At 39.6% G+C, this 13,894-nt stretch overlaps 1 protein-coding gene across 2 annotated transcripts in view; it reads right to left on the minus strand.

Annotated features, from left to right (window-relative positions):
• cadm1b (cell adhesion molecule 1b) overlaps nt 1-12,749 on the minus strand; it is a 285,857-nt gene extending 273,108 nt beyond the window's left edge. For both annotated transcript variants that reach the window (XM_035386152.1, XM_035386150.1), the window contains exon 1: nt 12,623-12,749. In XM_035386152.1, the coding sequence (XP_035242043.1) occupies nt 12,623-12,698 (76 nt within the window). In that variant the 5' untranslated portion in view covers nt 12,699-12,749. The remainder of the gene's footprint in view (nt 1-12,622) is intronic.
• Nucleotides 12,750-13,894: the final 1,145 nt, after the last annotated feature.

Below are 13,894 nucleotides of genomic sequence, written 5' to 3' on the forward strand. Positions count from 1 at the left end.
ACTGAGACCACCAGAAGGATGATCTCGACTGCATGCAACTTTGCATGTCAGCAATTAATGCCCACACAATACTGGTGCAAAAAATTTAAATTAATGCAGTGGCTCTCAGATGCACTTCTCAAAACTCTGGATGAGGTGTACTAGGCCTCTGCAAGACCTTTTTTTGGGGAAAAAAAAAATTTCATTTTAATTTTTCATACAGCAAATACTTTTTAAACATAATTTATAAAAGAAAAGTCTTTCATTTGCAGAGCATGTTGTGTGTCCACTCAGGTAAAGCTAGCCTATATGCTGAAAGCACTAATTAACAAGCTGCATTCCGAAGTAGAATCAAATGTGTATTACCATGTGAAATGGGTTCAAATCTGCAAGCTCTGCATTTGCCACAAAAGTAGATAAAACAAAAACTTTATAAATTTACATGATCTACTTTTCAACATACTGTGTGTGGAGTACGCTTTACCAATATGATCTGTTTTTAGGTAATTAATCTGTTACACAGATTACAGAAGTTGTCAGCAAACAGATGCCGCTGTTCCATAAGGCTGAGAAAAGCAGCATTCCAGTTCCCAGTACGGTTTGATGTGACCACAGCAAGAACAGTCTCACAGGAAATACACAGTGAGGAGAATCGTTGAACACAGCTGGCAATTTGTAATAACTTTTAAAAAAATATTTCAGCCATCATGGCACTTCAACGGATATTTCATGTAAAGCTTCCTTCGGCAGTTGTGGGTCTACACGATATTCCTCGACCTTTGTTATGCTACGTCTGTTGCAGGAAATAATGAACCAGCACAGATGGCACACTGCACACACCAGCTCAAACCGAACCACCGCGCTCATTCAATTACCAATCCAAATTCACTATATTACAACCTTATCTGTGATTGCTCTACTCTCTTAAGTAATTACCAACAGTTGTACCAATGACTGTAGATGTACAGTTGAGCAACTACTGTTGTAGGACAGCACAGGTTTAAACCATTGGTTTTCCCTAAATGTGGGGAAAAACACAATCCACAGCAGCATAAATATACAGCAGAAGGATTCATTTCTAAACCAGCATCTGCTGCCACACACAAGGTTTGAGATAATGAGTCAAAAACAACAACAATAAGCAACGAACATCTTTACTACTTAAGCTCGTGTAAAAACTTCTGTATGAGTATTCGGGCTATCCCAACTTCCCTGCAGTGGAAAACCAGTTCTGTTTGCTACACTTACTCTGATGTCCACCAATACAAAAATGCATCATGGTATTTTCAGAACAGACCAGTCACTGCAAACCAGTAAAGTCTTCTAAAATAATTAAATTCGACAGCCTTTTTTCTCAGTATGAAACAAAAATGCATACATGAATCAGCTGATTCTGCAAGGTTAACTACTACAATGCACAACTTTCACGAAACTATTGAACAGCTATAACTTCTACAAAATGCAGCAGCCAGAATGCTGACATGAACCATAAAGACTGCACACATTACCCCTGTCCTTTCATCTGTGTACTGGTTGCCTGCGAGTTTTAGAATCGATGTGTTAGGTAATTAAATGCTCAAACAGTCTCAGATCAGCGAATGCTGCTAAGCTCCTTTGTGTTCAAAAAGACTGAAACTAAAGAAAAGAGGAGATGAAACATATTCTTTTCATGCTTGCAAACTTTGGAACACCTGACCTCAAAATAATAAAAAGGCACAAGCAACAGCAAATTAAGTAATAAACTTAAAATTCACCTCTTTTTTTAATGCCTTTTGGGTGATTACAGGATTTGATTTACCTGTATTACCAAATACTTCCCATATGATGATCTTCCCACATGACAACAATTTTACTTAATTTTATTTGAATGTATAATACTGTTTCCTTATTAACTATTACTTATTACTATTACTTTTTACTTATTATTAAATCATGTTTTTATTTATCTTTTTGATGATTATTCCCTACTTTGATTAACATATCCCATGAGCTTGGGCTGCATATGTCCTGAAGCTTAGAAAACATTGACTCTTTATTATTTAGAAAGTAACCATAATTCCTAAATAAAGTCTTAAATGCTACAGTGCTGAACTAGACCTTTGAAATAATGGGACAAAATGTGGTGTATGTTAGCCAACTTTACGAAGCTCATAGCCTGTACTATGACCCTATCCAGGTTGGGATGATGATGAGGTAAGTCCACCCAACTTCCGAGAAGGTGCTTTGTCAATTAACCAATGGTTAGTTACTTCTCACAAATGATTACCTTGTCCAGATTGTGCTCCAGTTGTGCTCCAGTTGAAAGTAGAAATTAAAACCAAAAAATTATCCGGTGGTGCACCTGCAAACTAACTCACCAATTAGGTTAAAACTTTCTAAAATATTACAGAATCAGATTGTAGGACATCCTTAGCAGAAACCAGTTTCCTCTCCAAGTGCTTGAGAGATGGAGTATCAGGGGTCAGGATGAGGACTAGTTCTGTATTCCTTTCTTGATTACTATTTAGAAAGAAGCAACCAGGTGTTTGCACACTCGTAAAATCAAACAAATCCATAAGTATCCCACAAAATTTTGTTTTAAAATGATTTCCAATTATAAATGCACTACAAATTGTACAATTTGTATGAATTATGAAAATATGATGCAGGTTCCAAAATTCAAAGCTATTCATTCGAACGGTAGTAACTTAACTTACTAAACTGTGTAACTCACTTGCCAATTGTAAACAGCTGCAGAAACTTCAGGGTCTAATTATGTAATCATTTTCCATTCATCAATAATTGCTTGTAAACGATGGCCCTCTTTGGAAGGTTTCATTATCCAAGCCAGTCAGACTGAATTGAGTTCACCCTGGAAGCACGACCCAAAAAACTATTGTTCTACTTATCCAGTTTTCAAAACAGGTTTAAATGGACAGCGTGATGCTTTTCTAGGAGAGTTCGAATTGTGGCGATTGTAAAGTTGTTAGGGTTCTGTTCCGGGCTCTCTTTGCCTGGGGGGAATCTTCTGTGAGTGTCGATAACACTAGAGCCTGTCCACCCTCATACCCAACATGCTTCCATCACCACCTGAAAGCCAACTGAAACTCCAACCTTTTTGACTCCTGCTCCCCCAACCATCAAAAACAAAATCCGCGCTGCAGCTGATTCACAAAATGGCTACAGAACAGCTACCTCCTGAACACACAATTTATGAGGGAAATTATAAAATAAAATAATTGGAGAAAATAAAACCACAACATGGGAGTCAAGTAACCATTAACTGGTTACCTTAAGAATAAATTGCAGGTGTCACTGTTACCCAGAGGGTAGCACGTTGATAAATTAATGCAAAGAGGAAAGAAGGGCTGCCACTCAATCTGCCATTTTGTAATCTCCTTAAAAGGGAATCCAGCACAATAAATGACCTAGCGTGCATTGTACAAGAATACAAAGAATCCAAAGAGTACCTTGCAGGTACAAAATACATAGACCCCATAATAAAACGCAATGCACTAAAGGAAATGGCTTGTGCAGAAGTATAACATGTAATGCACTCTAGTTTTTAAGGATAAGCAAGACAAAATGAAAGGAAGAATAGTGCACTCATGACTTCTTTAATGAAGCAACAAAGAACTGCACAACCATTTTTTATTTATTTATTTATTTTTTTTTTTTGGGGGGGGGGGGGGTTCTGCAATAGAGCTCAGGCTTCCTGGCGTTTCCTTTTCCATTGGAAGAGCCCACAACTTCCATTTCGTTTAGTGTCTCTAATGTTGCTAGTGCATGGAGAGCAGTTCCTAGGCAGGTAAAGTCAAAAGCTTGCCTCAGGGCGAACAGCCGGATACATTGTCCCGGGCCCTGGAGGAGAGGGGGGCTGAATGGTCTGTGAAATTGCGGTAAAAAATGATCCCGGGGCCCGGGAATACTATAATATAATTTTGTCCCAAAGCCAGGAATTGGCTCTGATTTGTCTTTTAAAGAGGGAAGGCACACGGGATAAATAAAGGCTTCTGAGTTTCTTCAGTGCAGGGGTTACAGATTAGCACACATGGATGCTTACATGTGTAACAAATATGATGGCCACTGAGGCCAGATGCTACGGATTCCCAAATGTCGACATCAAAGCACAGCTGGTTCTCCCTTTGGTAGGAGTAGGCTATATGATGGGCTGTTGGGCAGCTTGTTCCACGATCGAGAATTATGTGAGGATTAGGCTACATCAGTGCTGATTGGTCAGAAGCTTCATGGGGCTATGCAAGATTGGACACAGCGTTGAGTTTCAGAAGGACTCATCACACAGTAGCCACGCCCCTTGGCATCGGTGGGCTGCCTGTATTGGTTGCATCAGAACTGAAATGACTGCACAGGACTTGGGAGTGAAAAGAAGTGTTGAGTAAGAATGTGTCAGGGTTTTTGTTTTCTGCAGAGAATTCCAAGTCAGCTGCCTCGATCATTTTTCGTGCCACCGTGACAAAAATATAGCCGCTGTTGGCAATAATAACGGGCATTTCAAAAAAGCGTTACACTCAATGGATTACTATCATTTGAACATGCAACGGCGGCACTGCTCCAGAGTGGTGCTGTAGCATAACGAACACTAACACACCTCAGGGACAAGGCAATGATGACGAAGATGAAAAAAGACTTCCGGTTTTATGCTGTCGGATTGTATTTGCAAACTTTTACTACCGAAATGCATTACATTTCAACATTACACCACACACTATATTTACGGAATTCAGAACTGAGCATATCCACCTGAAGTCAGATGCAACTTACAAACAGTGGATGTAAAACTGAAAATTCGGCCTTGTTAAATTCCATCCATCCATTACCTATGCTCACTTATCCTGGTCAGGGCCGTGGAGCGGTGCTGAAGCATATCCCAGCATGTACTGGGCAAGAGGCAGGAATATCACATACTCATACCTCATTGTCTCCTTGCAAATCTTTTTTTTTTCTTCCAGCAAATGTAAAGGATTCTAACTCAGTACAAACGGGGTGGAATGGATTACTCAGAATGTCTACAATATAAATCAGACATACTGTGCATAATGTGTTTATCGTAGAAATTGTGGCTGGTTTAACTACCCGTGCATCCCCCCTTATATGCATATTGGTGGTGATTACAAATCTTGCAGTCCTGTGAAGACAAAAGATTCCAACCCAGTAAAGCCAGGGTGTAACGGATCCTTAGAATGTCTACTACCCAAATCAGACGAGTTCAAAGACAATGCATTCGCCCAAGAAATTGCAAGAGTTTGATGGAGACACCACCTTCGCCTGATTCTCAGCCAGAAAAACCACCCCTTGGATGGTGTTGAGCACACTCCTGAATTAATAGAGGGTGTTGCAGTGATGCGACAGACCAAAAATTATCACTGGGCACTCCAGAGTGGGGAGGAAAAACTACGGACTTTAAATCTTGTCAAAAACATACTGTATAATACCTTCATCCTGAGACAAAAAGGAACAACAAAAAAAAACAAAAATCATCTGTGAACAGTATAGTAGAGGTAGCATGTTTTGACATTTTGTCCCGAACCACTCATTTCACCAACTTTAGAAAATGATAAAGTTTTTAATTTCTATCCAGAAAGAGGCACTGGGCCCAGGTGGACTGTCAGCAAATACGGCTGGATCCAGATTCACAGCGCACCGAATATCATCGGGGGTGGACAAATGAGTGGCTGGTGCCTCGTAGCAGACAGGGAGGAGTACGTTTAAAAAATAAATAGGGTGAAGCGTGTGGTGCTGTCTGTAGGACTGCTGACTCTTGGGTAAATATGGGGGGGGGGGGGAGAAGGCACTTTCTCTGCTGCTGTGTTTTCTCTGTACCTTATCCTCTCTGCTTTCTACCCGTCTGAATAAAGCAAAAAATAAAAAATAAAAAATGTGAAAGCAGGGTAGAGTGTCCTGCCCTCCTTTGTAAATATATAGTAAATGAGATTGTGTGTAGTGTACATCATATTGCATTCCAGATGATCTGTATTACTTAAAAAAGAAATCTGCGGAAAACACAGGGTCAGAAAAATCGGGAAGCAACCTGATCCCTCAACAGATCGTTTTGTTTCGAAAACAACCGTTTCTGAACATAGCAGGAACAGCAAAGTCTGTAGGAAGCATTTTGGATGTAAGCACTATGCAAGGCAGGCACTGCTGCTTTCACAAAGTTCTCTTTTTTAATGGATGGAGCCTTCAACAAATAACCTGCTGACTGTAACGCGCCATGGTAATTGGCCGCATTTCCAAGATCATAATCCTTTAATACTGACAGAAAAGCAACCGAGTGCAGCAATTTGATGACAGCTTTTTAAGAACTGTATTAGCCTCCAAAGCATTCAAGCAAAACATTGTACAGTGGTAGGAGGACCCCATGGGAAAAGGGCTCAGATATCGCATTGTTTTGTGTAGCATACATTCTGGGATGTTTTCTGTAATAAATTCCCACTCCCTCCTTTATTTTATTTTTTTGTTGCTATGTGTGTGAGCATGTGTGTGTAGTTAGCTGCTTGGCTGTTACTCCAATGCACCCTTCCATATTGAAGCTTAAAAAGTGTATCCCCTTTCTTTAAGAGGCAAATCCGTACTTAAAAAACATAAATAAGAAAAACTCCCCTCCCCCCCGTTTGCGATTCCAGATGATATTAGGGTTAAGGCACCATGTTCTACGTCACTATCCTGTCTTAATTAGTTCATTGGCCGTCATAGCATGATTCCTCTACGCTCACCCATATTACTCTCATTTCCTGAATATGCATACTCCACTTTTCCCCCCTTTCCACAGAATATAATTTGCTACCAAACCTTGCACACCAGATTTATGATGGGCAAGACTAAGTAATGCTGACTGCCCACCCCACTTTCAAAATTACATCTACATCACTGACTATTTCAAAAAATGTTTGCACCTTCACTTAGGCTACACCTTTACTCATAAAGAGTAAAACTCCATAATGGATAATGCAGCTATTATTACCCAGCATGTTTTTCTTCCTTCAGGTTAAAACTGAAAGCACATGGTGCTGCATGTATCTACAGCAATATAGTACTTCTGTCTATAAATATCAAAGGATAAGAATATCTTTAAATGATGGTTAGTCATAACTGGCAAAATGCAACCAAGGTGAAAAACAAAACATTTTATCAAATGAATTGCATACATTTTCCTTTTTGAAACAAGACAGCAAAAATGCAGTTTGTTGTTTTTCCATTTAAAAAAAACAAAAAACAACCAAACACTTTGACAACAATCACCTTCACCAGAACTGATTGAACAGGTGGTACACCTTGAAAGTGGAACTCTTCCTTGATTTCCAAGAGACCGTACCTCTGTTTTCACAAGTACCAAGAGCAATCTTCCCAAAGCACAGCTATGATGTCTATCATCACAAGCTTAAAGAGGCAATTCCCCAGTGTCCAGGGATTGCTTACATCTAGTTTAGAAAGAAAATTGTCAGACTGGAAAGCAAGCAGCTTCGAGTGTCTTCCGTTTTTTTCTTTGACAAACACCATTTTGTCTTTGCACTTCAAGAAAACAGCAATATCCCTCTTTAGCTTAAAAAATCCTCACCTTGTCCTTCTACTACTTAGGCTTGCTCTTGTTTACTGTTGCTGTTTCTGGATGTGCAGTGATATAATACAAACAAGTGGTCACTAAAGATACTTGCCGCCTTTAACGTAGATACCTCTAGTGTGAGTCAGAGCCTAATTTCATTAGCTAAAAAGGGTAGAAGGGGCAAGTAAGAACTAAAATGTATGCCCCTGTGGCAAAAAATTACATTGCACTTTGTAATGTAGTACTACTGATCAACGGTGAAGACAGCAGTAACAATAGCAGTTGCAGCACAGGCAGCAGCAGGATGTAATTCTCAACTGCAACAGTGACCTTTGTTGGGCCCATGCACTCATGTTCATTTAAGAAAATGCCTCCTGTTTTCAGTCAGTTTTAAGAACAACCCCTCCCCCATATAAATGACTCCACCCCCTGCACTTGTGCCCCATGCAGGTAAGTTATCATCACCCCTTAAAGCCAAGTTACAATTTGATGGACATGAAAAATTCATGTCCATGGCTAACCAACATGACATCGACAAGACCTTGCACCATCCAATACCATGAATGTAAAAATGAGTGGACACGCTATGAACGGGATGTCAGAACGTTTGTTATAACTAAGAGCAAGTAGCAATGGCATGCCTTGAATAATGTGAACATTTTACCGTCCGACTGTTTTCAGTTAACACAGATGTCATCAGCCAAAATTCAGGAGTCCCGCCTCTCCTTCTGTCGCACTTTAAGACACGCAAATCTAATGTGGTCATAAAACTTAACCAATTTGTTTAACTGCAGGCTTCTGTACCCACTAGCAGGTGTTATCCAAGTAGTTTCTTTACCTGTGCGCGTAAAGCTGAAATATTGGTGCACTTATCTAGAGGAGCGTGGGATGTTCATGGAGTTTATTGTTCTAAAATTTCATCATGGGCAGACAAACAAACTAGCCGATACGAAATCACACTGTAGGCAAGGAGACCAGAGCACCATCACAGATGTTCTGACAAGGACTCAAACCGTTCAGTTTTCTAAATCTGACACTGGTCAACAGACTAGCTGGAGAGCACACAAGTACTAAGGATAGGCTGGGCACTTCATAAAAAAGTTTTCACTTTAGTTGCAGCTTATTCCCAAAGCAAGCTAAAGCAGTGAAAAAGTATTTGGGCTTACTACCAAGACTGTAGTGGGGAAACTTTTAAAACTTTTAAAACAGGGGGACTTTAAAACAGGTGCTCCTAGTTAGATTTGCAAAAGGCTAGCAGATCAGGACAAAAGGTAGTCCAGCCAATAGCAACCATCTTAAACAGCGATTAGAGAAAACTATTGTCGATGAAGTAAGAAAGTAACTCTGCAAAAGTATAGGCTACATACGCTCTGGGTTAACATTAGAATGGACTAGGCAATACATTAGAAGGTGTACAGTACATGCTTAAAATGCTGACACCTACCAATGCAAAAGATCCAAGGTACACTGATTTTTCAAAGAGTTAGGCTACTCAACAAACCCTCATGCCCCTCTGAAATGCTGGATCGCAAACACAATAGTTCTCAACATGCTCAAAATGCAAAAAAAAAAACACAAAATCACTATGTGACATAGTTATCTAATTCACTACATTGGCTCCTCCAAACCACTTGCAAGAAGCCTAAAGGCCGTCAGTTGTCACTCAGACTGTCAGTTGTCAGAGACCCGGCTCCCATCTGGTTGTGTCCAACAGTACTATGTGACTTGCTAAATGCAAAATAGTCAGCTTCTTCTGTATGTAAATGCACTGGAGGAGTTCTGGCATACTAGATTTTCTTTAATGCTCATTAAAGCACATCTGTGCATTTTATCATATTATGAAGACAGTCAAAAATCACATACCCAGTTATATTTTGTGGCAACTTTTTTTGGACATTTCTGACAGACTTTGAGCATTATTCAGTGCACACACTCACATGAAAGTTGCCTGACAGAACACAAGTGCATGCTTTCTCGACACACCTCCATAAAAATAGCCTCTTTGACAAGTTGTGACACAGCTCGAATGTGGCTAGAAGGTGGTCAGAGTGCGATACACTAATCAAAGCTTTAAAAAAATTCAAAGAATGGAGCTTGAGGCAATGGTGCTTGTTAATATTCTGTCGTATTTTGGTACTGTGACGGTACACGTGGTTAATGTAATTTCACAATACACAGAATTCAGCTATATGTGTTTAGCTTGTTGATTAATTAACAACTCAAATATGTTACTCAAGTTTTTAATACGCTGTTAATAAACACACACACACACAAACAATGAAGGCATGATAGAAATATAAAAAGCTGTGAGCATCACAATTTTCAATTACTTGATTCATTCGCTTACAACTGAGCAGAATAACTTCAGTCTGAGGATGAGACATGCTTACAGCACCACAATGAGAATTACATTGGCAAATAGTGCTACTCCAAAAATAGTGTCCATCCTTCTGCAAACCAAAACTACCCTTCAGTGACACGTGCATGGTTAACACACATCAGTATCTGGATCTAAGAATTTTCAGAAACCTAAAAATCAGTCTGAATGTGTCAGAATGTGTCAGCACTAATGTCAGGAACCACATGCCCAGCCAATATCCAAATATGTAATCAAACAACAGAGCCGGGATCAGACCTTGGCTTGAAAACACCGACTGTAATGTAACTACAGCAGGTGCATTAATCTTGAATCCTGCAATGATTAGCATACTGCATCGTGGACTGCTGGTAAATACTTGATGCACTGTGGCTCTTGGCAGAAAATGCTTCATAAATCAATTGATGTAGATACGTATATGGTTTAAGGAACAATCACACCACCTAACCACTGCCATGGACACTGCCACACACTTTTTAAAACCATCTTGCCATTGCTGTGGGCACATAATACTCAAGATTAATAGCAGCCTAACAGACATATATTACAGTATATGTAGTTATGTCAAATGTCAATCAAGCATGCTTACTCCATACAATGCAAGCCTCGGTTAGTGAAACATATTTTGGAGCAAATCAAGTCGATGGGGAACAATAAAAAGAAACGTCTTAATATAAAAATTGTTTTGTACTAATAAAAACCACCACTGTGCTGTTCATATTTGGATGTAAAACGTTTCCATATCTGACACAGACTAGCGCTAATGGAGAGGACGTTAGAACACCCTGGCAGTGCCTGTAGAATATCATCACAGCCTGTAAAGCATAGAATTACACTACGCTTAAACAGACACGATAATTCACAACACCTGTTGATGTCGGGAGGACGGGATAAAACCCATCGAGAAACCACATACGCATTAACTGGGGTACACGTTTTATCACAATAAAATACGGAATACGGTTACAATTATTATTATTTTTAAATAACAAATTGAGATGCGCCTGTATTAAAACCATCCAACAACTGAGCCACAGCTCTGCGTTTCCGACCGTCTTCCCCCAGGCAAGAGAAAACACTGCCCTCTTCGTTCCTAAACATTACAAGCCGACTGCCATGAGTAGCCTACGTACCACAAATCACAGCAAAATAAATGCGGGGCTGAAATCACACACCCTCAGTGAGTTTGGTACAATAGTGCTTCTATGCCAGGCAACCTTTCCGACAATGGTCTTTCAACCAGTGCAAATTTGAACAATTAACAAACCATATCTTCAGTTTAGGAGACGGACGGTTGTAACGACTTGTTTGTCTAAAACAAGATTCCTTATTTCCAAATCGATGTCCATAGCATCCTTGCCCCAGTTGGCTAGTTCAGGCTAAACTTGGCGAGCAAGATTGCTTGTTATTGACGTAGAAAGCAAGATTTTAACTGTTGCGTGCGAGTGAAGCACACTATATCCCCATAAATCCATTAAGCACGGTGTTTGGGATGCGCATGTACATGTTAGTGGAAAAAGAGAATCATCTTTCAGGTATGCGAGATTTCTGTGTGTGTCATTAAAAGACAACATAAAAGCTGGACTACTTATTTCAGCTGATCAGCTTGCTAAACTAGCTCCACCATTCAACTTGGAAACACTTGACGCATTGAATGCAGCACGATAGGCTACACACGAAAGAGCAAACGACGCAGACAAAAATACCTGGATAGAGCCACGGCTGTGTTATTTACAAATATAGCGAAGACCTTCTCGAAACTAAAGTGGAGTATCAAAATATCGCAATGTAAACAGTCAGCTCGACAATTTACCGTCGCAGTTCAAGTGGAAAAGTCACTGCATTGCATCTTTTCATAGGACTGAACGGGGTAACTTGGCCAGCAAGCTTACAACAGCTGTTTTATCATACATCTTACTGGTTATCAAACAAAGCGTAACAATATCTATGTAAAATGTCGTTTGAGAAGTACCTCAATAATATCTAGCGAACAAGCTATCCAGCCAAATGTACTTGAACTAAGTCTCCGTAACGTCAACTGCAACAGCGCTTATTTTCATCTCACCAAGCACTGCCTGGAAGTAGCTGTAGCCAGCTAGTTACACACTGCATCTCGGCTTTATATCGAGTGCGCTCTGAGACGGTCCCTTTTGGGGTTTCTTTTTTATTTTTTCTTTATTTACTTATTTGTGTGTAATAGTAGCCAGTGCAACTTTTCTTTTCTTTCTTTGTTCTCTTAAATTTATTACAAGAAACTAATTTTCTTTTAACACCCACCTTAAAGGTGATACTTATACACTAGCCAACCAGTTAGCTGGGTAGTACTGCAAGCTCGTTTGTGGCAATGCAAAGAGATTGATGCGAAATGGAAACGAAAGCCACGGGTACCACGTAAAATTAATAATTTGAGAACATTTAAAACTTTTTGATTATGATTTACTAGCAGGCTTTATTTGCATTAATCGTTTCCCGAACGTCCAAACACTGTCTTCATAGTGTTATTAGCTAGATAGGCCACCTAGCTGTAGTTTTTCTTTTTTTTCTTGATATTCCCTTCCTCCGTTAACCTAAGGGATTCATATAGTTTGTTGTAACCAGCTAGATAGTAGATATCCACCGCCTGCAACATCTCTCATCAAATGAGTTGTTTTTTTGCTCCCGTCTCCACGGACCTCACAGATCCAAGCGGCCATCATATTCTTATTTTCGGAGAGTTCGCAGCCTACCTTTGTGAAGAAAAGCTGCCGACAACATGAATAAAATTAGAGTTGTAGCGAGAGATCCGTTCCCCATGTTCGCCATGTTGGACACCTGCTTCTATCTGGCGGCGGTAGTTCACCTAGAGACTGGCATGAGTTAATAAGATGCAGGGAAGGGAGGGCAGGAGTACCTTATGCTGAAAAGAGGCGGCGCAAGGGTTTGAAGCGAAATTCCATCCCACATTTTCTTAGAAAGACGCAGTTTCATCCGCGGAAATTTGACAGGTATGAAAAATCAAACAGGTTTTCTTTGAATATACTTTTATAATTCTACGTTTAAATATTGAATATGTCTACGTGCCACTGCAGCTAGGATTATTTTGTCTGTTTTAAATATTTGTTTCCCCCTCCAGAGGTATTTATTTGCATTTGCTTGCTATTTACCCATAATTTTGTGAATACTAACATTTGGTGCGAAGGGAGGTCTTTAAAGAAACGTTGATATAGCGTTAATATGAACGCAATTACGCAATATCTTCTGAGAGCACAATTTAAACATCTGTTGCCCTCTAAAACCTTGATTCTTATCACAGTTTTCATGACGTAAAAATACATTTGACAAAACATCCGTATATTATAATTACGCAAATAAAATAAAATAATTTCCAACTCAAAATATCAGTTTTGGCATTCATAAGGTAGAAGGCTAACGAGCGCCCCCAGTGTTGTTTTCCCTGAAAGTTATGTGCCCATTCATGTTCAACAGTGAAGGATGAGAGCAGTTTACTAACAAAGGTGTCATTCAGAACATTGGTATTACTAATACTATCGCTAGACTGTTTTTGGGTTCCAAGGATGGTGAAAACCAAATGGATTTTAGCTTCTCCGGCGAAAAGAGCGTCTAGAGTGATCCTAGAGTTTTTGTCTTGCCTGAAGGAATATTTTGAGGATGGCATTGATCAGTATGCACAGCAGTGAGTGTTCTATTAATGTTTTAAATAAGCCCCGTTTGTCCTTTTTTATTAGACTAGAAATGAATTACTTTTGTGCAATGCAGGATAGCTTTATATCAAAACATTTTTTAAATTTTAATTTCCGTTGCAATTAAATCAAGTTTGATTTCGCCATATAAAGTTATTCTGTTGTCTGGACTTTGCTGCAGATTTTATGAAAATGTGGACCCAGAGGTTGACATTGTGAGTTCTGAGGTTGAACTGTGAATGCGTAGATGAGTGCATTGCTGATAAGTTTTTTTTTTTGTTTGTTTTACCTTAACTGAACCCTACATTCGGCTTAATA

This window comes from Anguilla anguilla, chromosome 12 (assembly GCF_013347855.1).
Source record: "Anguilla anguilla isolate fAngAng1 chromosome 12, fAngAng1.pri, whole genome shotgun sequence".
Lineage (NCBI taxonomy): Eukaryota > Metazoa > Chordata > Actinopteri > Anguilliformes > Anguillidae > Anguilla > Anguilla anguilla.